This window comes from Camelina sativa, chromosome 2, assembly GCF_030686135.1.
Source record: "Camelina sativa cultivar CO46 ecotype springtype chromosome 2, ASM3068613v1".
Classification (NCBI taxonomy): Eukaryota; Viridiplantae; Streptophyta; class Magnoliopsida; order Brassicales; family Brassicaceae; genus Camelina; species Camelina sativa.
The window spans coordinates 4,518,171-4,546,029 of record NC_141881.1 but is presented as its reverse complement, the minus strand read 5'-3'; the positions used below and the strand labels follow the sequence as shown (position 1 = coordinate 4,546,029).

General features: G+C 38.7%; 4 protein-coding genes and 1 non-coding gene across 5 annotated transcripts; 1 reads left to right on the top strand and 4 right to left on the bottom strand.

Annotated features, from left to right (window-relative positions):
- Positions 1–5,962: 5,962 nt before the first annotated feature.
- On the bottom strand, positions 5,963–7,075 carry LOC147948255 (uncharacterized). Its single transcript, XM_087465962.1, has one exon. It carries the CDS (start codon positions 7,073–7,075, stop codon positions 5,963–5,965), a length of 1,113 nt encoding a protein of 370 aa, XP_087322088.1.
- A 9,396-nt stretch (positions 7,076–16,471) lies between these two features.
- On the bottom strand, positions 16,472–16,996 carry LOC147948254 (uncharacterized). Its single transcript, XM_087465956.1, has 2 exons — positions 16,669–16,996; positions 16,472–16,593 (listed from the first exon to the last, which is right to left on the bottom strand). Exons 1-2 carry the CDS (start codon positions 16,994–16,996, stop codon positions 16,472–16,474), a joined length of 450 nt encoding a protein of 149 aa, XP_087322082.1.
- A 15-nt stretch (positions 16,997–17,011) lies between these two features.
- LOC147948253 (uncharacterized) lies at positions 17,012–17,398 on the bottom strand. Its single transcript, XM_087465950.1, has one exon. It carries the CDS (start codon positions 17,396–17,398, stop codon positions 17,012–17,014), a length of 387 nt encoding a protein of 128 aa, XP_087322076.1.
- Positions 17,399–20,645: 3,247 nt separating this feature from the next.
- Positions 20,646–23,951, top strand: LOC147948252 (uncharacterized). The gene is made up of 5 exons (XM_087480494.1): positions 20,646–21,299; positions 22,052–22,204; positions 22,303–22,439; positions 22,538–22,765; positions 23,232–23,951. The coding sequence occupies exons 1-5, from the start codon at positions 20,882–20,884 to the stop codon at positions 23,742–23,744; spliced, it is 1,449 nt and encodes a 482-aa protein (XP_087336620.1). The 5' UTR covers positions 20,646–20,881; the 3' UTR covers positions 23,745–23,951.
- On the bottom strand, positions 21,958–22,030 carry TRNAA-AGC (transfer RNA alanine (anticodon AGC)). The gene has a single exon. It is a non-coding gene; the product is annotated as a tRNA-Ala (tRNA).
- Positions 23,952–27,859: the final 3,908 nt, after the last annotated feature.

Here is a 27,859-nt window from a genome sequence, read left to right as displayed (position 1 = left end):
ACACGATAACCTGCATCGAGTAATACCTCGAGCTGTTCATAGTTCACTTGCATACTCGATCACCCCACTCGATCCTGTACTCGATTGCTTGCATTGAGTGCTTAGGTCGTGTGGTTTACTTGTCTATATTCTTTTACTCTGTTTATATTAGGACTGTTAGAACCAAACCCCCTATTGCTTGGCTTGACTTGTTTGATTCTGATTGCATCCTATCTGCTAGCAATACACAACCATTCGGATTGATAACCCTTTGTACTACAACTGCATAGGGAATTGATACCCTTGGTGAAAACTAGTCTATTAGGACTCTGGAATCCGAGAACGCTATTCTCAAGGCAAAAAGGAAGAGGACTACAAACTTGCTTGACGAGTCCGAACAGAAGGCCTGCTTACTTGTGTGTTACACGGTCTTTTATAGTTATTCTCGGGACACAGCGGAAATTTCGCTGCAGTCTGATTGGTGGACTTAGCGGCGGTTATCTCCCATGACCCTATATAAATAGGGTTGAGGCTGGGAGAACAAATCATTCTAACTTCCACAAGTTTAAGAAATAGAAAGATGCCAGCAACGACTCGATCCGCATGGCTGAGACAGGCCAGGGAAAGGATAGCTCCGATCTCACGGGAGATAGGAGAGACGTCCCGATCTCGTGAGGTCGCTCCGAACTCAAATACTATCAATCCCGGGGTGTCTCCCCTTCAGCTCAAACTCCGAGAGTACCGAGCTCGCCGAAAGAGGATGGGCGCGTATATTCGGGCGCTTCGGCTGAAGCTTGACCAGCTCCATCGTTTTTACCGGTTAGAGGGAACCATTCAAGTCCTGGAAGACCTTATCGTTGAAGGTTACTCCTTTGCGCACTGGCGAATGGTCCGTTTTCTTGACGAGCACAAGGCGTGCAAAGAACTTGTTGATCGGATGGATGTACCTGATCTTCCGGAAGGTGATTGCAAACCCCTGGGGGAAACCGCCTTCCCGTTCGTGACGGATGTCTGGGCCTATCGAGCTTGCTTGAATAGGTTAATCCGATACGTCAACATCCTAGAGTCGTCGGGTGAAGCCTTCCGCGAACGCCATCTTCTTGAGGGCCCATGTGCCTTAATAGAGGACATGATGTCCAGAGGCTCCGGGATGCCAATCGAAAGGCTGGAGGCCTTACAATGGGAACGGGAGATCTGGCGAACTGTGGTGAACGAACTCACAGTGGAAGAACCATTGAAGACTGACATATCTGGCCCAGCTCCTATTCTGCGATTGCAGGACCGTCCAAAACGCTAGAGGGTTGGTGGCAAAACTTTTAGATGGGGTTCCCGACAAGAGGCCTGCCGCTTAGGCATTTTTTATTATTAGCATTGTCTTTTTTTTTTTGTTTTTTTAAGTGTAATGGAAATTAATCCAAACAATGTTCGCGAATTTTTATAATCGAAGTTTGTCAAACAAGACCCTTGCGGAATTTCACATGTTGGCGTACTGCCGATCTAAACGTACTCGGAATAATGAAACAAGTTTTTCAGCCGGAAAAAACTTTATTGAATTAATACTTTAGCTGCATTCGCTTAATCTTAAAAAGACAAGGAATTGCCTACGTACCCCGAAACGGGGATCAAGCCAACCGTAGTTTGTATTACAAGAGAAAGATGAGTGGAGTTTGGATTCCCAAAAACTCCTAGATAAGTCGTGAAAACGACTTAGTAGTAATAACGTTTCAAGTGGGCTGCGTTCCACGAGTTCTTGATCCGATCTCCGGCCATGGTTACGAGCTCGTAGACGCCCGAGCGAACTGTCCTGGATACGAGGTACGGACCCTCCCTCTGAGCGCCGAGTTTACCGGCGTTAAATTCTTTGGTGTTCTCAAAAACTTCTCGTAGAACTAAGTCGCCTTCGTTGAAGTGCCGCTGACGAACAATCTTGTTGTAGTATCGAGCCGCTGCGTCTTGGTAGTGTTGTATCCGGACTAGAGCTTGATCGCGCAGTTCTTCGGTAAAATCATTATGATCGGTCAGCATCTCGTTATTGAGTTCGGGATTGTCGACTATCATGGTACGGCGAAGTGTCGGGACACCTGCTTCTGTTGGGACGAGTGCTTTGATTTCGTATGCTAGGGAGAAAGGGGATTGTCCCGTGTTGCGCCGCGGGGTTGTGCGATAGGACCACAATACACCGTCGAGGTGGTCCGCCCATGCTCCCTTCCTTCGACCGAGTCGTTTCTTGAGTCCATCGACGATCGACTTATTCGTAGCCTCAGCTTGGCCATTCCCTTGAGGGTATCGAGGGGTCGAAATGCTGAGACGGATTTGCCACATGCTCAGAAAACGTATGGCGATGAGCGAAGTGAACTGCGTGCCGTTATCGGTGACGATCTCGTACGGGAGTCCATGACGACATATGATGTTCTTCCATATGAAATTGGTCACATCCAAGGACTGAATCCTCGTAAAAGACTCCGCTTCTACACATTTGGTGAAGTAATCGGTCAGCACTAGGATGAACTTTCTTGATTTCGATGCTGGCAGAGGTCCTATAGCGTCCATATCCCAGCGCATGAAAGGATACGGAGCTGTCACGGTATTCAGCAGTTCGGGCGGGACGTGCCGCATTGGTCCATGGCGCTGACAAGCTTCGCACTTTGCCGCGAAGGCTTCATAGTCGGCAATCATGGTAGGCCAATAGTGTCCATCCTTTTTGATCTTGAGAACGAGTGCAAGTCCGCCAGAGTGGTTGCCACCCTCGCCTTCATGTACCTCCATCATGATTCGTTCAGCTTCCTCCCGAGTAACGCAGGTAAGGAACACTCCGGACGCACTTCGGCGAAACAGTTTTCCATCCAAGAGGATGTATCTGGCACTTCAGGCCTTCAAACGCCAAGCTGCCCATCGGTCCGGCGGGACGATGCCTTCGGAAAAGTAAAGTTTGATCTCAATTTGCTAATCGTCCGGTGGCTTTGTAATGTCCGTCAGATCCTATATTGGCTCGTCGACTTCCATTGGAACCGAGTCGTCGTTGAACACAGCTATCTGGCTGTCTGGGTCGATGCTAGTAGCGACGATGTATTCGATCGGGATGGTACGCCGCAAATCAGGGTCGGAGCAGTTCGCCAAAGTTGCGAGGGCGTCGGCCGACGCGTTTTCGTTCCGTGGGATCTTCGTCAGAGAAAAAGATGTGCATTCCCCGGATAATGTTTGGACTAACTGCTGATATGCTCCATTCGCTTGTTTTTGGCGTCAAATTCTCCGCTGAATTGGTTGACTACTAATTGGGAGTCACAGAAGACTTGCAAGTGTGTCACTCCGAGTCCTCACGCTAACCGAAGTCCCGCAAGGACGGCCTTGTATTCCGTTTCGTTGTTTGATGCTTTCAAGTTGAGCTTTAACGCTTGCTCGAGAATTTCACCAGTGGGAGACCGGAGAATGAGTCCCACTCCGGATCCTTGATTCGTCAATGAACCGTCGACAAACATTGTCCAGTGTTCCTTCATAGGGGTGGGGTTACCGAGCTCAGGAGATAATTCGGTAATGAAGTCAGCCAAGACGTGCGACTTTAGGCGTGGGCGAGAACGGTATTCGAGGTCGTATTCGCTTAGTTTGACTGTCCATTTTGCCATGCGTCCGGATTGGAGGGGACTATGGAGGATAGTTCGAAGTGGTTGGTCGGTAAACACGACGATGGAATGCGACTAAAAATAGGGTCAAAGTTTCCGTGCCACGACGATCACAGCGCAGGCCAGCTTTTCCAGCATGGGGTATCGTGATTCCGCGTCGTTAAGTGCTTTACTCGTGTAGTAGATAGGTTTCTGGTCTCCGTGGTCATCTCAAACTAATACACCGCTAACGGCCGAACTGGAGACTGAGACATAGAGGTACAATGTTTCACCGTGTTCTGGTTTGACTAGCACTAGGTGGCAGGTCAGATACTCCTTCAGTTGCCGAAAAGTGATCTCGCATTCTTTGTCCCAATGAAAATCCTTGTTTCCGCGGAGCAGTTGGTAGAAGGGAAGGATTTTATCCGTTGATCGGGCGATGAAGCGATTTAGAGCTGCGATTCGGCCTATCAGGTGTTGTACCTCTCGCTTGTTGGTCGGCAATGGAAGTCCTAATATGGCTTCGATCTGCTTAGGATTTGCCTCTATTCCCCGTTCGGTGACGATGTACCCCAAGAATTCGCCTGAAGTGACCCCGAATGTGTACTTCGTTGGATTCAGCTTCATCTGGAACTGATCGAGGATATCAGATGCTGAATGTGTTGCTCTGCAATCAAGGACTTGACTAGCATGTCGTCAATGTAGACCTCCATAGTTTGTCCGAGTAGATCAGCGAACATCATGTTCACTAGCCGTTGGTAGGTTGCTCCGGCATTCTTCAATCCAAACGGCATTACCTTGTAGCAGTAGGTTCCCCTATCCATGATGAACGCTGTTTTTTTGCGGTCAGCCGAACTCATGGCGATCTGGTTGTAACCCGCGAAGGCATCTATGAATGAAAGCAGTTTATTTCCCGCTGTGGCTTCGACAAGACGATCTATATGCGGTAGAGGAAGCTGTCCTTAGGGCATGCTTTGTTGAGATCGGTGAAATCCACGCAAACTCTCCACTTGCCATTCTTCTTTTTGACCATGACTGGATTGGCCAACCAATTGGGGTACTGGACCCTCCATTATTTGATCAGCTTTGAGTAGTCGCTCGACTTCATCTTGGACTGCTTTGGTCCGATCCGGACCCAAACGCCTGCGTTTCTGCCTGATCTGCTTGAACGTGGGGTCGATGTTGAGCTTATGGCAGATGACATCGGGACTTATCCCGACCATATCCTTTGTTGACCAGGCGAATGTAGAAGATCAAGATTGTAGAAAAGTGATCAGCTTTGTCTTTATATGGTCCTCGAGTTCGGCCCTGATGCCAACAGTTCGTAAGGGGTCGGAAGGGTCGATGTTCGCCTGGATGATTTGACATTCCGGAGACTTGAGGTGATCTCGCTCCGGCTTGTGGGGACCGGTAAGATGGTCCCTGCTCTGTAATTGCTATGCGTCCTCGGTTTTTCTCTGCTTCTTTTCAATAACGGAGCAGGATCGGGCTATCCTCTGATCGCCGTAAAGCGTGCAGATTCTTGTGGTGGTCGAGAACTTGAGACAGAGGTGATTGGTCGATGGTATGGCTTGCATTGCGTATATCCATGGTGCTCCTAGGATGGCGTTATAGATCGAAGGCGCGTCGATGACCACGAACTTGGTCTTCCGGGTCACTCCGCCAGCTCACACTTGTAGTTTTACATCGCCCATCGACATTTTGGCGATCCCATCATAGCTCGTCAATGTGCGAGTCTTGGGTTTCACCTGCTCTGGTGTGACGCCCATTTTTTCTAGCGTTTGCCAAAATAGTATATTGACGGTACTTCCCGTATCGACCAGGACTCTTTCGACGTCAAAGTCGCCCATGGCGACTTCGATGACCAAGGGATCTGATTGGGGGTGTTGGATCCCTTTGGCATCTTCTGGTGTGAATGATATGGGGTCCGTGCAGAGCGGAGGTTCATTTGGGGCTGCCTGTAGACTGCAAACTTGGCGCGCCCTTTTCTTTAATGCGCGGACGGAGTCGGCGCAGTCCTCTGGTGGGCCGAGTACCATAGTGACTCAACCTCGGGGAGGCGAATTGGACCGCTCAGGATTTTGCCCTCTCTGCCGCTTGGGTGGGCCTGGTAGTTTGTCTACCTGGGGTATCTCTTCTTGATGATTTGCCAGCACTTGTTTGGCTGGCTGTTGAGCACCGTTGGCTGGACCGTTGTTCATGTAACCTCATCCACCACCTCCTGTGTCGCGGCCACCGTTAGATCATCCACCTCGCCATCCCCCCTCGGCAACCTCTACCTCCACGGATGCTTTTTGGCTGAAAGACGGCTTCGACTTCGCCCGAGAGATACTTTCCGTACAGGTAATTCTTCAGATGGACGCACTCGTGTGTGGAATGGCCGGCGATCATGTGGAAATCGCAGTACAGCTCTTTTGGATTGGATGGCTGCTTGTTTTGCCGTCCACTTCGGAGACCGCGTGAACGACACCCTTCTTTCGATCTTGAGGATCGTGATGCTTCTGGGGCTCGTGGTGATCGTCACGAGTTTTAGCCTTTGGGAGATGTGACGGTGGTTTGACCGTTTTTGCGGCTATTTGGGCGTCCTCGTCTTCGACGAGTGCGAATCTGGAGGCTCGATGCAGTGCGTCGTCGAGGTCCTTGGGTTCTCGGATATTGAGGTCCTTCCGTAACGGGGAGCCGGGAATCAAGCCTTTTCTGAAGGCAGCTATTGCGGCGTCCTCTGGCACGGAGACGTTTGCCAGTTTCTCCTTGAATCTGGCCAGGAAACTGCCGATAGGCTCGCCGGGTTCCTGAACCATCTCCCAGAGGTCCGAACTTATCACGCCTCTTTCGATGAAGATCCGATAATGCTTGAGGAAAGCCGTGGACAACTGGTCGAAGTTATCGACCGAGTTAGATTTGAGCCTAGTGAACCAAGTCAGAGCGGGTCCGGAGAGACTATCGACGAAGAGCTGACAGTAGCCGATGTCTCTTTGTTCGTCAGTAAACCGTGCCTTCGCCACGGTCGCCATGAAAGATGTCATGAAGTGAACTGGATCCTTGTCTCCGAGGTTGGTTGGAAGCCTCAGCTTGATGTTCGGTATGGTGGCTTGCAGGATTCGTTGAGTGAAAGGAGTTCGCCGAGTGACCTCGACGATCTTGTCGATTTCTGGGGCCGTACTGATAGCTCGATGGAGGAGCGAACTCATGCCTTGAATCTGCGACTGGATTTCCTCGATTTCTAGGCAGGGTCCCGTGTTCGTTGAAGGGGCGATCAGGATAACCGAACTTCCATGTATCCGTGAGTTCGGGTACGTTGGTCGGATGCTCGATGTCGCCTGAAGGGGAGGATTCCTCCGCTCGTATTGTACGTCCGAAAAATCGAGACGACGAGTGAGACCGCCTATCCCGAGTGTGGGTGATTGTCCTGCAGAAACTTGCGATGGGGTCATGTGGGTTGCGACAGCATCGACCCTGCAGTTGGTATCGGAAATCATCTGGTAGATCTCCTTCGTCATGGTGCCAAACAAGATCTTGAAGTCTTCCATGGAGACGACCTGCGGGTTTTGGATTGCGGTGGTAGCATGATCAAGGAGATTCGCGGTGTGTACCCCACGTTGCTGTTCCACGGTGTGCGTCGTTTCCCCCGTTCAAGGGTTGTTCGTCCGTGCGCTCCGCGTCGAGGTTGACTAGCTGCTCTTGAGTTTTCCCTGCCTCTTGGTTGGGCTCTTCTTCGGATCCGATTTCAACCGGGAGTTGGAGGGAGGTATCAGTCAGATCTGTCGACGCGTTGATGGGGCAACGAACGTACATGGCGGTGGCCTGGTTGGCTGGTGCACCGCTTTGTGTTGCAGTGTTGTCTTGGGCAGACACGATGCCTGTGACATCAGACATGCTGGAGGCGGTGCGATTTGCTCCGGTGACTTCGTTGGTGATTGGAGACATCATCGTAGGTTTTCGAGAGAACTGCTTGGATGCGCTTCTCTTAGAGAAATAACTTTTAGCTAGAGACGATTTGCGTCCCCACAGACGGCGCTAATTGTAGAAACTAGGTTTCCACAATGAATTTGTTTAGGGTGGGAAACAAATTCAAGAAAGTTATTTCTCTGAAAAGTCGATCTAAGCTTAGGAATTGAGAAAAGGGGTTTAGGTCTTTTGAACTAGGGTTTATTTCTAAGAACAAATAGAGAACTGAATTATTGTATTCAATATTGGATGATTTACAATGGAGAAGTTTCCCCTTATTTATACATGTTCATAGATTACATAATATATTAACTTTCCTTATCGGATGAACTAAGATAAGGAAAGTTGCTTCATTCTTCGAATCGGCCGCCGGACGAAGTGAAAGCCGGCTCTTCTTCCTCAAGGCTGGGCCGAACAGGCCTAAAGTAACCTAATTAGATTCTTAACCGAATTCCCAGTTAAATAATTGAATTATTTTTCTGGTTTAGTTCGGTATTTCGGAGGTACTAAATCCCGCACCAACAAACCAGAAAAAACGTTAGAGGTTACAAGAAATAAAAGGTTTTACAAACATTATAACAGCCTATAAAGCGGTTCATCAAAACAGTTGATACAAATGAAACATAGAATTAGCATAACGTGAGAGCTTATCCGTCGCTGCATTTTTGACTCGTGTAACATGGTCAAGATAATTACTGTAACTTTTTATGGTACTTATTATGGTTAAAAGCATATTTTTTAGATTTCAAATGGTAACTCTCTTTTTTTTTTGGCCAGATCAAATGGTAACTCTTTATGCTTACATTTAAGTTTGCTTTGATTAAATTTAATACTAATTACTGTAAAATCTTCAAAATTTCAAACAAAAAAAGAAATGAATTAACATGTATATCAAAAATATTTTAAGCTAGAATAATTATTACTAAATTTATGTGCGATCGATTCAATATTATACTTTCTTTATCACATCTCATATAGTCTCATTCACATAGGAATAAATAAACCTAAACATATGAAAATATATGAGAAAATTCAAAATACTATTATAGTCTTTTTTTTTCCACATATCATCTAATATTATATTCTATTATATTTTTTGTTTCTTTGACATAGGTTCAAAAAAATTAATTACAATTTACAAACCAGCATATAGTCGAGTCTTAATTTAGTTAAATATATAAATGGCACGTTCTAATGTATCTCTAATTCTAATATGTTAAAATCATGGTTACTCCCTGCACAATATAAGACCGACTTCTGAACCCAAAACACAAACACGCCTTTAAAGGCCGCTAAAATTAAAAAGGATGATGACACGTTGGGTTGTTATAAGTTACAGGGTTGGCTCAGATCGTATTAAAATTATAGACCCGTGACCCTGTATTTTTATCTCTTCTTTAGCCACAAAGACGATTCCTTGATTCACTAACACACAAGTTCATGTTTCACAATCTCTTCAAGATCTAATTGGCTTCAAGTAAGGTTCTAATTTCTTTTTCCCTTTTATCAGTTTAAATTTTGTGATCTTAGATTTTGAGCTCTAATTGAAAATTTGATTATGTTTACAAAATTTGATTGTATTTAGTATTTACGGGTTGTGATTATGTTTACAAAATTTGATTGTATTAAGCTCTAATTGATAATTGTCAATTTGATGCAGTATGGATTTGCAGTCATTAGAAAGAATTGCAATTCTAAATGCTGAAAATGATTACATAGAGATGGAGATGAATGAAGAAGGTCAAGCAAGTATGACTCAGGGACATAGTCAAGCACAAAGCATGACTCAACCAACACAAACACCTAGGCCACGGCCAGCTCGACGAACTCGGAGAAGGACTCCACGCATTCAACCGGTACGTCCAAAACGTCTAAGAGCTAAATGGTGGCTAGAGTTTACTTCTGTAGGAATAGAGGAAGATGGAAGAGAAAGAGCTAGATGTCACCATTGTGGTATTAAGTTAGTAATATATACTAAGTCATTAGGAACATCAACATTGAATCTTCATCTAGGTCTTTGTCCTAATAGACCTCCATCTATTGATAGGCCTCAGTATGATCACAAAATAGATAGAGAGATGACTTCTGAGATCATCATATATCATGATTTGCCTTTTAGATATGTTGAATATGAGAAGGTTAGAGCTAGGGATACATTTCTCAATCCGGACTGTCAACTTATATGTAGACAAACTGCTGGAGCTGATGTGTATAAGAGATACGAGATAGAAAAAGCAAAATTGATAGAGTTTTTCTCGAAATACCAAGGCAGAGTGTCTTCAACAGCAGATTTTTGGTCTGCTTGTAGTACAGTCATGGGTTATATTTGTGTTACTGCACATTACATTGATGATAGTTGGAGGTTAATCAATAAGATTTTGGCTTTTTGTGATTTTAAACCTCCACACAATGGTGAAGAAATTGCTAAGAAAATTTATGATAGCTTAATGATGTGGGGTTTAGAAAAGAAGGTTATTTCTATCACTCTAGATAATGCTAAAGCCAATAATAGTATGCTGAAGATTATTAAGCATCGTCTTGGTAATGGACGGTTGTGTGATGGAAAGTTTTTGCATGTGAGATACTCATCGCATGTTCTGAATTTGATAGTGAAAGCAGGGTTGGATGTAGCCAGTAGTCTTTTGGAGAATATTCGAAATAGTGTCAAATTTGTAAAAGGATATGAGTTGAGGAAAGAATCATTTGCAACATGCGTTGAGAGCTTAGGAATCAAAGGTGGAGCTGGGTTATCTTTGGATTTTCCAACTCGTTGGAACTCAACATATGAGATGTTGGCTAGAGCTTTAAAATTCAGAAAAGTGTTTGGTATTTTGAATTTTTATGAGAGAGATTATAGTTCATTACCATCAGAGGAAGAATGGGATCAAGGCGAAAAAATATATGACATGTTAAAACCATTTCATACCATCGCCACATATTTTTCAGGAGTGAAGTATCCAACAGCCAATGTTTATTTTATTCAAGTGTGGAAAATTGAGTTGTTGCTGAAAAAATATTCTATTTGTGATGATTTTTATGTGAGAACAATGGCTCAGTTGATACGAAAGAAGTTTGCAAAGTACTGGAATCAATACAGTATCATTCTTGCTACGGGAGCAGCTTTGGATCCGAGATTGAAGTTGCAAATACTTGAGTCAACTTATGACAAGGTCGATTCAAGCACTTCCAAGGAAAAAGTTGAAATTGTTAGGAAGAATCTGGTTCTGCTTTATGAATAATATAATACCAAATCTGCAAGTCTTTAAAAGTCTTCAACAACACCTACTCCAGATGAGCTTCTCTCTGAATCACCACTTGAGGATGATTTGAATGATGTAAGTATCTTTCTATGTCTAAGATTATAAGTTCATTATCATTTTTACACATCATTGTAACTAATTTGTTCGTATTTCATATCATAGGATCTATTTGATCTTGAAAGTGGCCTCAAGTCTAGTTTAGGAAACCGCAAATCAAATTTGGAAATCTATTTGGATGAACCTAGACTAGAGATGAAGACTTGTACATTCATGGAAGTGTTAAGTTTTTGGAAAGATAATCAGCATCGATATGGTGATTTAGCTACCATAGCATCTTATATTCTCAGCATTCCAATCACCACTGTAGCATCAGAGTCATCTTTCAGTGTTGGAGGTAGAGTCCTGAATCCTTACAGAAACCGACTTCTTCCCAAAGATGTTCAAGCATTAGTTTTCACTAGAAATTGGTTGCATGGATTTGCAGAGTTTGAAGGTAAAAATTTCAATTGTTTGCACTTGCTAATTTGTTTTAAATTGTTTGACTAACTTATATGATAATATTTTAGGAGACATTGAAGATTATTTTCTTGATGAAGATAATAATGATTCAAAAAATAGCAGGAGTCTGAGAGTCTAACACATGATGAGGTTGGTGATTTAATAAAATTATCTCTTTGTTTGTTGTTCTTCATAAGGTGGTTGTGTTTAACCTGGTCTGTTTTGTTTCTCACATTTTAAAACTGAGTTTAGGCTTTTGAACAGAATAGAGTCTGAGAAAAACGTGAGGTGGATTGTGATGGGAGACGACGACATTGTGTTTTTCCCGGAGAATATCGTCAAGGTTTTAATAGGTGTTTGGCCAGGAGTTCAAAACTGAGTTTTTAAATAGCAATGATAAACAGATTGTGATTTCTTTTGATTTGAAGTAGATTTGAGTTTTGAATTTTTAGAACTGTTTTATAGAGCATGAGTTTTGGATATTGATGAGTTTTTGTACTTTTAGAACTATTGGATTTGAGTTTTGAAATAACATGAAAGAAAGTTACAGGGCCAGGGCTGAGGAGGGTTTCAGCCCTTTAATATTAATTTTACAAGGTTTTTTTCATATTCAGGATTTTAAAGGGCTGAATGTAAACATGGCTAGGGCTGAACAGGGCTTAAAAACCTCTTTTAACATCCCTAATGACACACATTTAAAGACTCATTCTCACATTCAACAGATCGATTCTAAAATAGTGAGTGATCAAACTTCTTTAAAACACACAAATAAAAGTCTCATAAACTAATCTTAGGCCATGAATGTTTGAGAGATTTTATGTAGTTTTTAGATTATATATTTTAGTATTTTGATTTTGCAAAATAAATTTAGAAACAAATGAAAAATTAGAAAAAAAATGTTTCGTAGAAGAAATCTCAAAAACTCATTGAAGTGGATTTTGGATTTTGTTAAGAAATTAGTAAAATCTTCAAGAATCTGGATTTCTTTTTTTTAGGGAAACCATTTTTCATAAAATCTTGAATGGTTAATAAATGGATAAACCAAAAACCTTTTAAAAAACATCATCCATTCAAGGCCTTAATTTCAGACCACAAACTGGGTTCCACAACAAATATAGTATAGATTAGGTTTTCAAGATACTCAACTTCTTAAAATAAAGATAAGCCTGATAGGCATGTGCCGGTGATAGGCATGTGCAACAAGTGCATTTGCACTGGGACTATACTAAATTTACATGTATTTGAAGCCTATTTTTCAAAAATTGAACAAAGACTATAACAATTTTTGCGATTTTTACACCGGCCCTGTCCACAACTATCATAAAGTTGGCACTATGGCATCTCTAAGTCCAACATAGCGGTTGGTGTTTTAGTCGCTAATAAACCTACAATGATTTAGTTTTCATCAAGAAAAAAACAGAACTCGATAGATTAGAAATCTCAACGTTTTCAGATAGATATCAAAACAGGCCTTTGGTTGCTTCTTCACTCACCAAGGTAGGGTCAACTCGGGCTTTGGAAGAGTCCTCATCTTTGGACTCAAACCTAGAATAATTCTTCAGATAGCTAGGAATCAAGGGGAGCCTCCTCCACGTACCCACTGGGGTGAAAAAGAGCAAGAAACTAATTAATTAAGAGCTTGTTTGAGTAAAAAAAAACAGTTAGACAATGACAAAACTTGGGCTTAGGATGCTCTTAATTACCCTCTGTTCATGTTCTAGACTAGAGAGATGCATGATGAAATTATCAAAACATGTGCTAGTTTTTTGCTTGCACACAGAGCAAACCCAGAAGGCAGGTTTACCCGTTTCATTGCACTTATCCTCCTCAAGTGTCCCTGCGGACAAAAAAAAGAGCAGCTAGTTCAGAAACATTCAACAAGACCGAGAGAGAGAGATGAGGACAAGGACACACCTGACAAAAAAAAGTTTTCCCAGAGTAGGTTAGTGGAGGCGAGAGAATCAAATGGGAAGTGGCGAGAGAATCAAATGGGAAGGGGAAGATGGTGTTGTATCTCTTATTTAGAAGGCTGAGAAGATAAGACACCTTTGGTACTGGACGGGATATAACCATCAAATTAGGTAGATTCTCCAACTAACGGAGAAAGATACCTTGAAACATGGCTTTGTGACCTATTTCAGATTTGGAGTAACCAGGTTACAAAACTATAAAGAGTCTCTCTCTACTTATCAATCATCAAGTTACTCTAAGAATGAGAAGAAGAATATCCTAACCGTAAGGGCCGTGAAAAAGAGAGACTCCAGCGGAAAAGACCGCTTCTAGGATACCACGAGGGACCTTTGATAGTACCCCAATGGCAATGATGGTGATAGGTTCAAAATAGCCTAATTTCCTCAAATTCCGTTTAATACACGAAACCACCCGACGAAAATCATAGCCATCAGGAACAGGAAACCTCTTTATGTCCCAATAGACCGATACTGGGGCCAAATCTGCCTCCATCTTTCAAAAGACTATACAAAAAAAAACAATTAAATTCAAAACGAGGTCTTCAATCTAGAACGAGAATCAAATATGAACTGACACCGAGATAGAGAACTTTGCTTATATGTACAAATATATAACTTGTAGGGAATCGATGAAGTTTCTAGGTGATAACAGGATTTTCACCCAGGGTATCAATTCCCTATGCAGTTGTAGTACAAAGGGTTATCAATCCAAATGGTTGTTATGCTAGCAAATAAGATATGATTAGAACAGAGCAAGTCAAGCCAAACAATTATAGAGATTTTATCTAACAACCTAGAAGAAATAAAAAAGAACAATAAAGCAAGAACCACACGACCTAAGTACTCGATGCAATCATTCGAGTACAGGATCGGGTGGGGTGATCGGATCAAGTAGTCAAGGATGAACAGCTCGAAGGTATACACGAAGCTGGTGGTCGAGTACCAGTTCGAGTAAGGGGTCGAGTTACAGAAAAAAGTTAAACAATCAAGATACGAAAGCTCCTAAGGATGGGGTAATTTACTCATAAGTGTTCCTGACTAATTTGGGACGTCCTACATGCCTCAAGCAAATATTCCCTAGACAATGAATCCCTTAAATCTTGTTAAAACACTCTCGTGATAGAAACAATCAACCTTGGTTACTCCCCTACCCAACTCTCGTTGGAGAAACATGACCAAGCAGGCATTACAAACCAGTTCATTATTGTCAATAAACTCCTTACACATCTAATCTCTTAGGCTAAGTGAGTAAATCTCTAGCATTGATTGTATCAAGCATTTCAACAACATCTCTGGATGGTAAAACACTCTAGATCTAGTCTCAATCTCTCGGTCTAAAAATAGCATTAAAAACACCAATCTAGAAAGGAATTTATATAAAGTAAACATTCAAGCTTAGACATCCTAACCGATCAAGAATACATATTTTCTATCCCATCCCTAGAAACTTTGTTTCACTACTCAGATCACACTGAAGAAAGCATAAAAACGCAAATGAAAGTAAAATGCATTGTATTGAAAATAAAATAAAAGTAGTAGAGTACAGAATCGAAAACTAGAAAGAGTAGAAAAAGAAAGCAAAATCGAATACTAACAAAGTGGAAAAAGTTTTTGAGTCCCTCAAAATCTATCTCAGAAGCTCTCGCTCTCTGTTCTGAGTGTCTGCGGCATGCTTGGGGGTTATATATGGAAACCCTTTTAACCTAGCTGCTCAGTCCTGCCCGAGGGTCTGCTCGATCCGGTGCACAAGGATAAGGTCGGGTTGTTCCTCGGGCAGGTCTTCAGGTTGTTCTTCCTGCTCTTAAATCCTCTTTGATCGGGTTGAGGTCCGGACTGATCTTCTTGCACAATAGCTCCTTCAGGTACATGCTCGGGTTTCACCTTATTTTTCCTATTTAAGGCTCTAAAGCAATAGTTTTCATCCAAAATGCAAAAATGCAAGAATGAAGCACCCTAAATGGCCTAAATATAAATTCCTATAGTTAATGACCTAAAAATGTTAAGGTTAGTATATATATATAATGCAGAATATGGATAAAAAGGGTGTTTAAAACATGTAAATTAGAGAGTTATCACTAAGATAATGAGATAAGAGCGAGAATTTTACCTGAGACATAAAAGCAAAATTGGTTGGATCTCGATATCGACTAGGGTATCGAAATCCCTGATTGATAGAGATGATGATATACCAATGCTGCAAATATATAAGGTTGACTATGGACTTCGCTTCAATGGGCTTACAGTTTGTATGAATCAGTTTGTTATGATTTTGAGTTACATTAACTATAGTTTTTTTTTTTAACAGTTACATTAACCATAGTTAGATAGATACTGTTTACATAATAATTACTTTTGATAAAAATGGAAAATTAACATTCATTTTTTTTTTTGGTTTGGGTGATTTTCTTTATATGTGTCTACTAAAGAAGGGGCTAATAAACAATGATAAGTATATATTTTAATATTTTATACTAGTAGAGTCGGCATATCTAAGAAGCTGATAAATTATCATTGATATGAAAAGTTTTTTTTTTTTTGATAATTCAGGAGTGATCCTAAATGTTTTCTAGATCCAAACACTAATCTCCTGGGGCATAAGAATCCATATTAAATTTCGAACTCTCGTGGCCAATACTACTCGAACCCAAGTGGCGGGACTTTTCTCCCTTTATCACTTTATCACTGGACCAATGCTATTTGAAAAGTTTTATCATATAGTAAATTTCCATGAATCATTATCATAAACTAAATTCCCATGAAATCGATAGAAAAAAAAAGAATTATACATCGATGAACAAAACAAAGGTCAATAATTTTAAAAAACAACTATCTTATAAATTAAATTAGTGAAAACATATGTATTTTGTTTTAAAATAAGTAGATAGAAAAGAAAATTACTTTAGCATTAGTGAAAAGTAAGTCGCTGTTTCAAAATTGACCTTATTAATCAAATCATCAACATCGAATGAATTAATGAAATAAGTTAACCAAAAATTATTAAATATATATTATACATTATAGTTTATGTAACTCTGAATTACATAGTTTTTTGAATAAATTTCAATTCTAAATAATATTATCAACAATAGTTTTTTGCTTCCCCACTTTGTTTCATTTTAAATGGTAGTTTTTTTTTTTGTCATCTCATAAAACCAAAGAGTCTGAAACACACCAGTTCAAAGAAAAAAAAACAACACTAAAAACAAAATGAAACAAAGCATTATTCTTCTGCCCGCATTTGATCATGAAGCCAAGATGACCCTCCAAATGCTAAATAAGACTGAAACCTATCATCCTTTATAACACTTTTTGCTATAGCCGAAGCTACCTTGTTTGCCGAAGCTGCCACATGATGACACTCCCAGTAATGAAATTCACTCAAGATACTATGGATGTCCCGTAAAATATAACATTAACGTGGCCAATCTTGAGGCTCGTTGATGGCCGCTACCACTGAAGCATCATCAATGACTACTTCAATTTTTGTAATAGGAAGGATTAAGAGAGCATCCAACGACCATCTGAAACATCTGAGTGCAGCAAATATAGAAGACTCATCTTGAACAAATGCCTCGCGTGCATGAAAGAGCACATGTTCTTGAGAATCACGCGCGATCCAACTACCACCAGACATCGAAGACTTATTAATCCATGAGCATGCTATATTACACTTGACCACACCTTCTACCGGTTTACGCCACTTCTCCTCAAGCTTTGATGTCTGCATATGCAACCCAGACTCCATACTAGAAATTTTATTCTAAGCATCTTTCCACTGGGCATATTCAATTAACGCTTTTAAGACCAATTCTCTTAAATCACCACGCTTGCCCTGAAAGACGAAATTGTTTTTATACTTCCAAAAACCCCACAATAACCAGGGAATAGCCAATCTAGATTCCTCAGGAAATTCATTCCTCTCTATCAAGCCCAACAAATGTTCCCAGTTTGCTTCCACTTCAGTGCCCGAGAAACCATTGGCCGGCACAAGGATGTTAGCTAGAGCAAAAACCTGTCTTGCCACCGGGCAATTAAACATGGTATGGCATATAGTTTCAAGCGCATAACCACAAACAGAACATCCAATATCAACATGTAACCCTCTTGAAGCTAAGCGATCCGAAACAGCTAAAGCACCCGACAACATACGCCATAAAAAAATTTTGATCTTTGGAACAATTTTCAAACCCCATACCTTAGCTTTTAAACTATCATTCCTTTTATCCACCTCTAATCGCGACTCATAGAGAGACGATAATGCTCGACACAGCCAATACCCAGTCTTCACCGAATAAGAGCCTGACTTTGTATAAGGCTAGAAATAACGATCTGTCCTATTCTCCGCAATCTTCATCGCCAAAATCTGCTTAGCATCTAAGGGAGGAAAAAGACAATTGACCTTGTCATTATCCCAATTCCCACTCGTTGGATCCCTGAGCTCTGCGACCTTCAAGTTTACTTCAAAGACTGACTGTAAACGATATGGAGCTCTGGGATGCGTCTCAAAAAGCCATTTGTCATTCCAGACATACGTATCAGCCCCATTACCAATCAAATTCATCAAACCCTTCTTCAACAGCTCTCTTCCATGCATAATGCTCCTCCACGCATAGGAAGGTCTTGTTCCCTTTCCACACTCCAGAAATGAATTCTTTCTGAAGTATCTACTTTTGTAAAACCTGGCCACCAGAGACTCCGGGGAGTTAAGAAGGCGTCATGCCTGCTTAGCTAGCAGAGCTTGATTAAAATCTCTCAAATCTTTAAACCCCAGACCACCTTCATTTTTGGATTTACACATCTTACTCCAGGCCACCCATGCAATCTTCTTCTGACCTTGACAATTGTTCCACTAAAATCACGCATAGCACTGGTAATCTTTCTGCAAAGATTTTTGCTTAGACAAAATCACGACATCGCATAAACAGGCAAGGCCATGGCTATTGATTTCAGCAATATGTACTTGCCACCTAGAGACAAAGATTTGGCATACCATCCTTGAAGCCTGTGCTGCAACTTATCTCCAATAAAGGCAAGCAAAGCTTGTTTTGAACCACTGAAACACTCTGGTAACCTTAAATAGGATCCCGCTCCTCCCCCCTCAGCAATGCCAAGTGTTTGCTTTACCATTAGCTTAACGGATTCAGCAACCTTTCTCCTAAATGTAACTGCGGATTTGGCAAAAATTATTCTCTAGCCTAATGCTCTGCATACAAGTTCAGGCATTCAAGAATTTCATCACATTCCTCCTTTGTAGCTCTGCAAATGAACAAACTGTCATCGGCAAACAACAAATGTTGTACAGTCGGACATGACTCATTAAAGCTGAATCATATTATCCTCTGTTGTAGTCTCTTTCTTTCTATTATATGAACCAGAGCCTCAACACATAGTATGAATAAGAAAGGCCATAGCGGATCACCTTGTCTAATCTCCCGGTCCGGTTTGACAAACCTAAAAGCACTACCATTGATTAACATCAAGTATGTCACAGTCCTAACACAAAACATCACCCACTGTATCCACTTACTATGAAAACCCATCTTAACAAAGAGGCATTCTAAAAATTCCACTCCACACGATCGTAAGCTTTGGACATATATGTTTTGATTGCTATGTATTCCTCAACAAATTTGGCATTGGTTCTAAGAGCATGGACAATTTCATGGGCGATAAGGATATTATGTGATATTAGCCGACCAGCCACAAAGGCTCCCTGAGTTTCAGAAACCAGCTTTGGCAAACACTGCTTCAGACGAGAACACAAAACCTTTGAAATAATCTTGTACAAGACAGAAGAAAGGCTGATTTGTCTCATATCAGTCATCTGACTGGCATTAGTCTTCTTAGGGATGAGGCAAATATTAGTGTGATTCCAATCCTGAGGAAAACTCCCTGTTTCAAAGAACCCTTGCACTACATCAATAATGTCTTGCCCAACTATATCCCAATACCTCCGAAAGAAAACCCCAGTCCAACCATCCGCCCCTGGAGCACTATCTTCTTTAATATTGAAAGCAGCTTGCTTAACTTCGTTCGCAGAAACTGGAGCCGTCAGTCTTTGATTCATCTCATCTGTAACCCTTGTCTCCATACCCTCAAGCAACTCTTCGAAGCTATCCGAATCAGATGACTTAAAAAGCTCAGAAAAATACTCAGCCGCTATATTACCTTTTGACCCCTCCTCAAAGTGCTCATTCCCATTCTTATCGATCAACGAATGCAGCCTGTTCTTCAATTTTTTAAATTTAAGACAACCATGGAAAAAGGCAGTATTTTTGTCATCTGCATGTGACCAAGCTTCCCTGCTCTTTTGCTTCCAATATAGTTCCTCATCACGGTAAGCTGCAGCCAGATCCCATTTGATTTGCTGTAATCTCTGAAAGTTAGGAAATTGTTTCGTTGATTCCTCCTCCAACTCTCTCCGTAACTTATGTATTAATGTCATGGAATTCGAGGGATTTGCTTTCTTCCACCTAGACAAGGCTCGTCTGCAACGCACTAAACTATATGTGACTGATCCTCCAGATCCAGCCTGTACTCTCTTCCAATGCTGCTTAATAATAGCGGTTGTCTCTTGTTTTTGAACCCATCTTTTATCAAATACAAAACGCCCTATGAACCTTGTGTGATCACCAACTAACCGAGTAATAATTGGTCTATGATCTGACCCCATGAACTCCAAATATTCAGTATTAACTCTTGGGAACAAATCAAACCAAGCACTATTGGCGAAGCTTTTATCCAAACGACATTGTACCCATACATTCTCTCGTTTGCCATCCCAAAAAAGACGATTTCAAAAACTAGGAACCTCTTTCACTCTACAGCTTCTCGCCATTGTCCGAAAGGGAAAGAAAGAGCTCTCTAGTCTTCTTGGTCCTCCCAGCTTCTCCGAATTATCCATGATTTCATTGAAATCACCAGTAAGAAGCCAAGCTTCATTTTTTTGGATCTCAATTCTTGTAAACCGCTCCCAAACCTCCGGTCTTAGATGTCTGACAGGATCACCATACACAAAGGTGATGTAGAAGATTAGACCACCTTTAGTAATACGCGTATCAATTATCCTTGAGTCAGAACTTAGCACTTCCACAGTATAAATGTCTTTCCAAAACAATGCTAGTCCACAACTTAAACCAACCGGATCCACTATATGAACTTGATCATAACCCAATCACTCATTAATCCCAAAACGTGTTATCTAAAGTGTTTAGTTTTCAGGAAGAACAAAAAATTTGGAAAATATTTCATGACGCATTTCCCTAAAACCTCGAACTGCCGAGGAGCTCCCCATTTCCTTAAATGATGGTTTAGGAAATTTGGTTCTTTTTTTTTAGATTATGGTCTCGTTATCTTATACAAATATTTATTACTAGTAAGAAGCCTTATACAACAATGAATTATTTAAAACCAAATCAAAATTCGAAAAGCTTTTAGCTCCATGACAAGTGGCGTTGTTTAAGATTTAAAATTATCCTAATATCGTAGCACGAACAAAATCATAGCCAAGTACGACTTTTATATACATCTACTCTCTCTCTCTCTCTCTCGAAGATTCCGTGTTACAGAATCATTTCCACATTTTAGAAATCAGAATTTTCACCAAACTCTCTCTTTAGCTCCTCTCTCTATGGATCGTAGCCACCAACCCGAATCCACGACCCGACCCGGAAACACCGTGGTCCTCTCCATAGACTGTCTAAAAGGAAGCTCCAAAAGCGAAGAATGGAGCGGCGATATGCTTCAAACCGGAGACATAGTGGAAGAGATCCGGATCGGTTCAGGACCCGGTTCGGCTATATTCAAAGCTCCGTTCAAAGGGGGCAAAGCTTGGCTTCAAAAGGTTCTACACAACTCTTTTAGGAATAAAGAAACTTCCATTGTTGTGAGAGTTCGTCGTGGCTCCGATGAGTTCTCCGATCTCTCTGCTTGTATTGTTCCTAATGACTCCGCCGGGAAGAAACAGTACATGCTTAGATCCATTGATGACCCGAATTATACCGTTGGGTTTTCGGATCGGACTGAGTCGGATTGTCTCGGTTTGCAAGGTGAGTTTAACTCGGTTTTGTTAAAATATCTTCTCTTTGTTTTGTTCTTTGTACTTTGGTTGACTTTTCGTGGCTTACGTGTTGACCTTTTCCTTTTAACTCATGTCGTGTTTCTCAGTTGGTGAATCTAATTATTGCTGTTTTTACTAATACGTACGATTTTTTTTCTTTTTGTATTAAGCTTAAGTTTTCATACTAATAAAATGTGTTTTTGACATAGAAGGAGCATGTTTGTGTGTCTTGCAAAACATTAAAACGATTTCATTTATTTGGAGTTATAATTTGATGATTAGTTATAAAACTGTTTCGTTTTTAACTTTAACAACAAAGAATATTTATTTTTAAAATATTTAAACCAAGAATGTTACTATTTCTTATTTTTTAATATTTAAATTCTTTTACATGATTTGTTTCATTATTTTATAAAAATTATTGAAAGTGGAATGTTATTATTTAAGGATTAATTATAAACTAATAAGACTGTTTCGTCGCTCAAACTTTAACAACAAAGAATATTTGATTATTAATTATAAAAACAAAAGTTCTTTAGACGAACTAACCAAGACGAATCTTACTATTTTCTAATTTTTTTATATTAAGAAGAATCTTTTAAATGATTTGTTTTCTTTTCTGATAAAAATAATTGAAAGTAGAAATGTGGAGATGCGGGGTATCGATCCCCGTACCTCTCGCATGCTAAGCGAGCGCTCTACCATCTGAGCTACATCCCCAATTTGATAAACAATGTGCAGAGTCAAGAGGATCAAGGATGGTGGAAGCATTGGTGAGAGCAAAGCTTCAAGATGGTTATGTTTCATATCCATGGGAAAGACGAATGCAAGAAGCTTTACCGATCTCTGGTTCTAGCAATTTCCTCTCCATTCTTTTTCTTCCCAAAGCTTCTGGTAATATATAGACATTGGTCTTACTTGTTAGTCACACATTCATTTTTATAAATCTCTATGTTTGAATAATGTTTTAACGATCTTTTCCGAAACTATAGCTTATGGTAGATCAGGTTCTCGGTATAATGACTTGGAAGACACACTTGCTCGTGCTAATGCTTGGTTAAGTTGTTCACAAGCCAATGGTGTTCCTATTGTCTTTATGAATATTCAGACTGAATCTTTGCTCACAAAGGTTAGAGATTTTGGTATTTTTTTTGTAACATTGTTTCTATGTAGAGAGATTGATATGAAAATGTTGATTGCATTGTGTTTTATATGGAAAAAAAAAAGATATCAGGAGAAACAGCGTCGGCAACGGTTAATACGACGTCACTTGCGGATTTGTCGAATCTTGCAAACGCAAGTCTCTATGGTTTCGAGGATTATCATGGAGTTGATATTGGTGTGGTGAGAGCGGTTAGGCTTTGGTTTGCTCCTCTTGGTGTTGAGTTCCCACTCGAAATCAAACTCAAAGATGACGATACCAAACTTGGCTTCTCCATTAGCCGCACTGAAGAGGTAAAAAAAAATCTTTATTGAATTTGTTGCATCACTAGGGACTAAAATTCAAATCATGGCTTTTATTTTATTTTTTTGGTAATATTCGGGACTTTTTACTACCCGTTCAGACAAAACTACCAAACAAAATCTTGTTCTTCCGCTTTATAGAGTTATGACTTTAAGATGTTTTCACACACATCAGATTTTGTTTACACCTAGAAAAGTTATCGTTTTATGAAGGTGGAGTTTTACATATAATTTAGCAAAACACTAAACTTTATGAAACAAAAAGTTAAGTTGAATACATCAATTTTTATGAAATCATAATCAACTACAAAAATATCCTACAAACCAAAGATATATTGATTTGTAAATTAAGACACATTTTGTAACATGATTTTGATTGGCAGGAGCTTTTCAAATAAAAATGAATTAGGAAAAAAATTTACATTTTAATATTTGAATTGAAACATTTCCTGGACAGGGTTTCATTTACGTTTCATCAGTGACGGACCACGAAGACGATAATGCACCAGCTGCAAGATCAGGTCTAAGCTCATTGTACAGAGAAGCAGCCAAGGCATCACGTCGTCTAGTGGTTTCCCGTGTGGGTAACCAGAAGGTATTGCCTTGGATGGTCTCATCCACAGGAGCAATTCGCTGCTACGACACGGTTTCGCTCAGCCAGAAACTGTCACTGCACCGTCACGCAAAAGTCCCCATAGGCCTCCACGTCTTTCTCTGGGACACCTCTGCCACGGCAGATTTCTCCTCGCCTCCCAGGAGTAGCAGTGCTGGGACTCACTTGCTGTTTAGTAGCGAAATGCTCGATTCCACCGAGTTTCCGCGGCTTAGTGAGGTTATACCACCGCGACAAGTTGGTGACAGACAAGTGATGCCATTGTCCGATGATGATGTGTTTAGATTTGAACGCGAAAATGCGGGCAATGCTTCGTTTAAGTTCCAAGAAATCCCTTTTACAAACGAGTCTTTGTGATGATGAAATTTGTGTGTGCTGTCGTTAATTTATGTTATATTTGGAGTTGGAGTTATGACTTGTGGGATATATTTTGATACGTGCATGTAAATAATTGGAATAACTCAAAGAGAGATGAACTAAGGTTAGTTAATTATATTAGATGTTTTAGTATGTAGTTTCCACCATTGATCTTTGTTTATGTTTTAATGGAAGTTTTTTTCTTAACTGCATAACTTAATTTAACTTAAATAAATCTCATGTTTCAGAGTCGACTATAACATATGTAAAAGCTCATATTGCATAATAAGGACTTCACAAGCATTGCCATCATCAACATTACGTACTCTTAAAATAATCGCCCTTGTCATAACTTAAACCATCTTCACTCACATTTAAATCATTGGTATTAATTATATATATATATATATATATATATATATTCGACCATCATAACCTCCGTTGGTGGCAATACAAACAGCTAACCTTAGTTCATCTCCTTGAGTGTTCCAACTATCCGCGCATGGAAACAATCGTAAGTCATGACCTAATCGACGCAGTCTAAGTGTCTTACTCAATGACTAGAATCGGATGAAAGAAAGATTGAATTATGACGAGTGTTTCAGAATTATCGCTCGACAAATTCCAAATTATTGTGTCAAGTTTCTTATATTATAGACAAAGCAAACTCATGTTTAACACATTAGTAAAACGTTGGTGTTTTCGAAAAAAACATAATACAAATTAAAATGTTTTGGTTTAGTGGAGAAGTTTGAGGTTCTTTTATCGTAAGATTGACTTAATTTGGATGGGCTCTCGATGACTCTTATCTATAATAACAGTGGGCTCATGTATCAAAAGATTTGCAATTTAGAGGATTTTCAACAAATGTCGCGTGATCTGTATGTAAATCAACGTCAACGATTTGTGATAATAGTATAAAATATTGCTTTAAGATGAATCAAGGGTGTACTTACCTATGAAGGTTTTGAATGACATGATTAATTAAGAAAAAAACAAATTAAAGGTGAAAAGTAATAAAATATTACAAGGGATATTTAACTCTTGTAATTGGAATATGGAAGTGACAACAAATTATTTATCTTTCTTAAAAGCACGCCGATGATTTTATTATTTTTGTATAAAAGGTTCACATGATGGGGTATTGCAAATACATATTGTCAATTTGCCATGATAAGTTTCTTTAATAAAAAAAATTAAGCTATAATATTGATTACTTGTAAGTTGTAAGTTGTAACCAATCCAGTTTCACCAGAAATGAACATGCAATATCAGCACCACCACCTAATATTAATAAATACACTATAATTACGTTATATTTTCCTTTTCTTGGTATGACTACCATTCACACGCACAAAATAATGGGTTTACATAATACTAAAAAAATAAATAGAAAAATGTTTTATTTCTTTGACATACTTTGATAAAAATGAAAACAAATACAACATCAAAAGAGGAAAAAACAAAAATATGAGTAGATTTAACAAAAAAAAAAAAGTCCTTGAAAAAGTTAGGGAAAAATGAAAAGTAACTAAAAAAAAGTTACTTAATAATGTAAACTTCTTGTTGGGTTCGTTCAAAGTTTTAAATCAAGTGGTGTATACTATATATAATAAAAATTTGATAAATAACTATTGTTGTTTTAAAATATATAGCTTTTAAATTATAAATATTTTATGTTTTGCAGTGAGCTGTATAATGTAACCAAGTTAGGTCAGAAATGCCGACCACAATTATAAATGTAAAATTTTCCAAATAAAAAAACCATGTGAAATCAATATTTTACTCTCTCTCTCTATTAAAAGAGAATAAAATAAAATAAAGTCGTGGAGGAAATGCACATCGAGCACATCACTATAATATTTAATTTTACAGAAAGATTAAGTTTAAACGTTTGAAAAATATAAAGAAAACATTAGACGATTAATAAATGGTTCGTTCTTATCTAAAACTCCAGGTTATTTAATTAATCTTCTTCTCTCTTTTTTTTTTTAATTTTTTTTTGGAGAACTAGATGTGCATTTCTATTGGTCAATGACTCGATGCTTCGTGGTCCCAAAATAAAATTGTATTTAAATGATTTTACGATTCATGATTGCTTCCATTTCCTGTAATTTAATTATTTATAATTTCATCAAATCTTTAATAGAATAAAAGAAAATGCCTTTTGCATTATGTTTACTTTTAAAATAAAAATTTCCATAATAGTTAGAGAAAGTGAAGAATAGCTAAAACAGGAGTTAAATAGGTCTAAGTTGTTTATAATTTAGAAATTTGTAAATTTGCTATATTTTTCAGAATAAATAATTTATGTCTACTAATATTTTAAGTGACTGTAACAACGTTCGACAACCTGAATCTTTTAATTCAAAATTTTCCACTGTCGTTGTTTATCTCCTTAAAAGATTTTATTCTGTTTTACAAATCAAAAACTCAAACTATACAATTTTACTTCAATAAAATAATGGTATTAGTTATTAGAAATTTTTTATTATTTTTGGGCATAAATTAGTTGGGTAGCTATAATTGTGACGAAGACTTTGGGAAATGTAAAAGGAAAAAAATGAATGTAAAGCCAACACATAAATATATTTAATATTTTAAAAAGTTTGCAAATATAAAATTAAAGTAAAAGTTAACAAAGACCTTCGGATTCCCACAATTACACGAAACAATATAAAATAGGAGTAAGTAAATAGTAAATACTAACCATCAGAATTCAGAACTAAACATAACAAAATATTTTATTTTAGTTTAATCTAAACATCCACTTATTTTGACATTATTTTTTTGCTGTCATGCATAAAATTAATACCAAAACTATATTAGAATGATCCTGTGGTCTCAATGAAAGTAAAAGTGAACATGTATTAGGAGAATCATGTTCGTCCTAGATAAAGTTGACCTATATACTAACATTTCTTGACTCGTTAGATGATTGAAAACTTCATACATTTGAGTTTAACCCTATCATCATCGATCACGTTTGTCATGTTAATATTGATCAAGTGAAAGAATTGGGCTCCAAATTTTTTCCATGGAATAATGAAACAAATGGGTAAGTGGGGGAGAAGATTAGAAGTTGGAACTTTTAATTACTAACTTTATATATTTTTGAGGAAAACTATGACAAAAATATATATCTATTTGTGCGATTTGATACGTTTTTGCTGGCCCCATGTAATTGTCATTCTTGCCTTTGGCCTTCTTTAATTGTTAGATGTTAAATAAATTTAAGTTATTTCTAGTATAATTTATTTATTCATCATTTTAGCAGCCTAGTTTTACTTGTCCTTTACTCCAAAGCCCGATTATTAATTAAGGAAAAGTATTTTTTGGATTGGAAAATTTTGAGTATTTAAAAATAAAATAAAACCCATGGCAAGAAAAATTGTATATTATTATTTTAAGAGAAACCAATATACACGCAGGCCATTGTCATTCACAAATTGTTTTTTTTCTAATAAATGAATTTTGTATAGCCACTTTAATTTTTGTCTACTATACTGTTTTCTTATTTAATTATTATTTTTATTTATTAATTCTTTCCCATCGGATTCCAGCTAAAAAAACACGAATATATATATATATTCCTAAAAAAAGAAGTTAATAAATAATTTCATTGTGAGTTTAGTATATTACAGTAACACGCTATTACACATTTCCTTTTCACAATATTTTATTTATTCAATATTAAAGTAAAAATGGACAGACATGGAAAAACAAAAAGTTACGATGGAAATTAGCTGAAAGCATTAAACAAATCATACAATAAAAAATCAAATCCATGATCAAATACCATTATTTAATGTCAAGATTCTAAAAAAAAAAATAGATTATCAATATTTTATTTATTCAATCTAAAATGACATAGCATAAATAAATCTAATTTCCCTCACTTTCTTCTCCAACATTTTCCTATTTTCCTTCCTAATTTTCCAACCTCTGTTCTTAGCAATATATTTCTTATATATTCAGTTTAATTTTCTTGTTCTAGATCTTAATTATATTTCTTTATCCTTAATCATCTTTTGTTTATCTTTAATCAAAAAAACCCAAAATCTTTGATTTTTCTTGAAAAAAAGTTAGAAGAAAATAAAGGAAAACTAACCAAA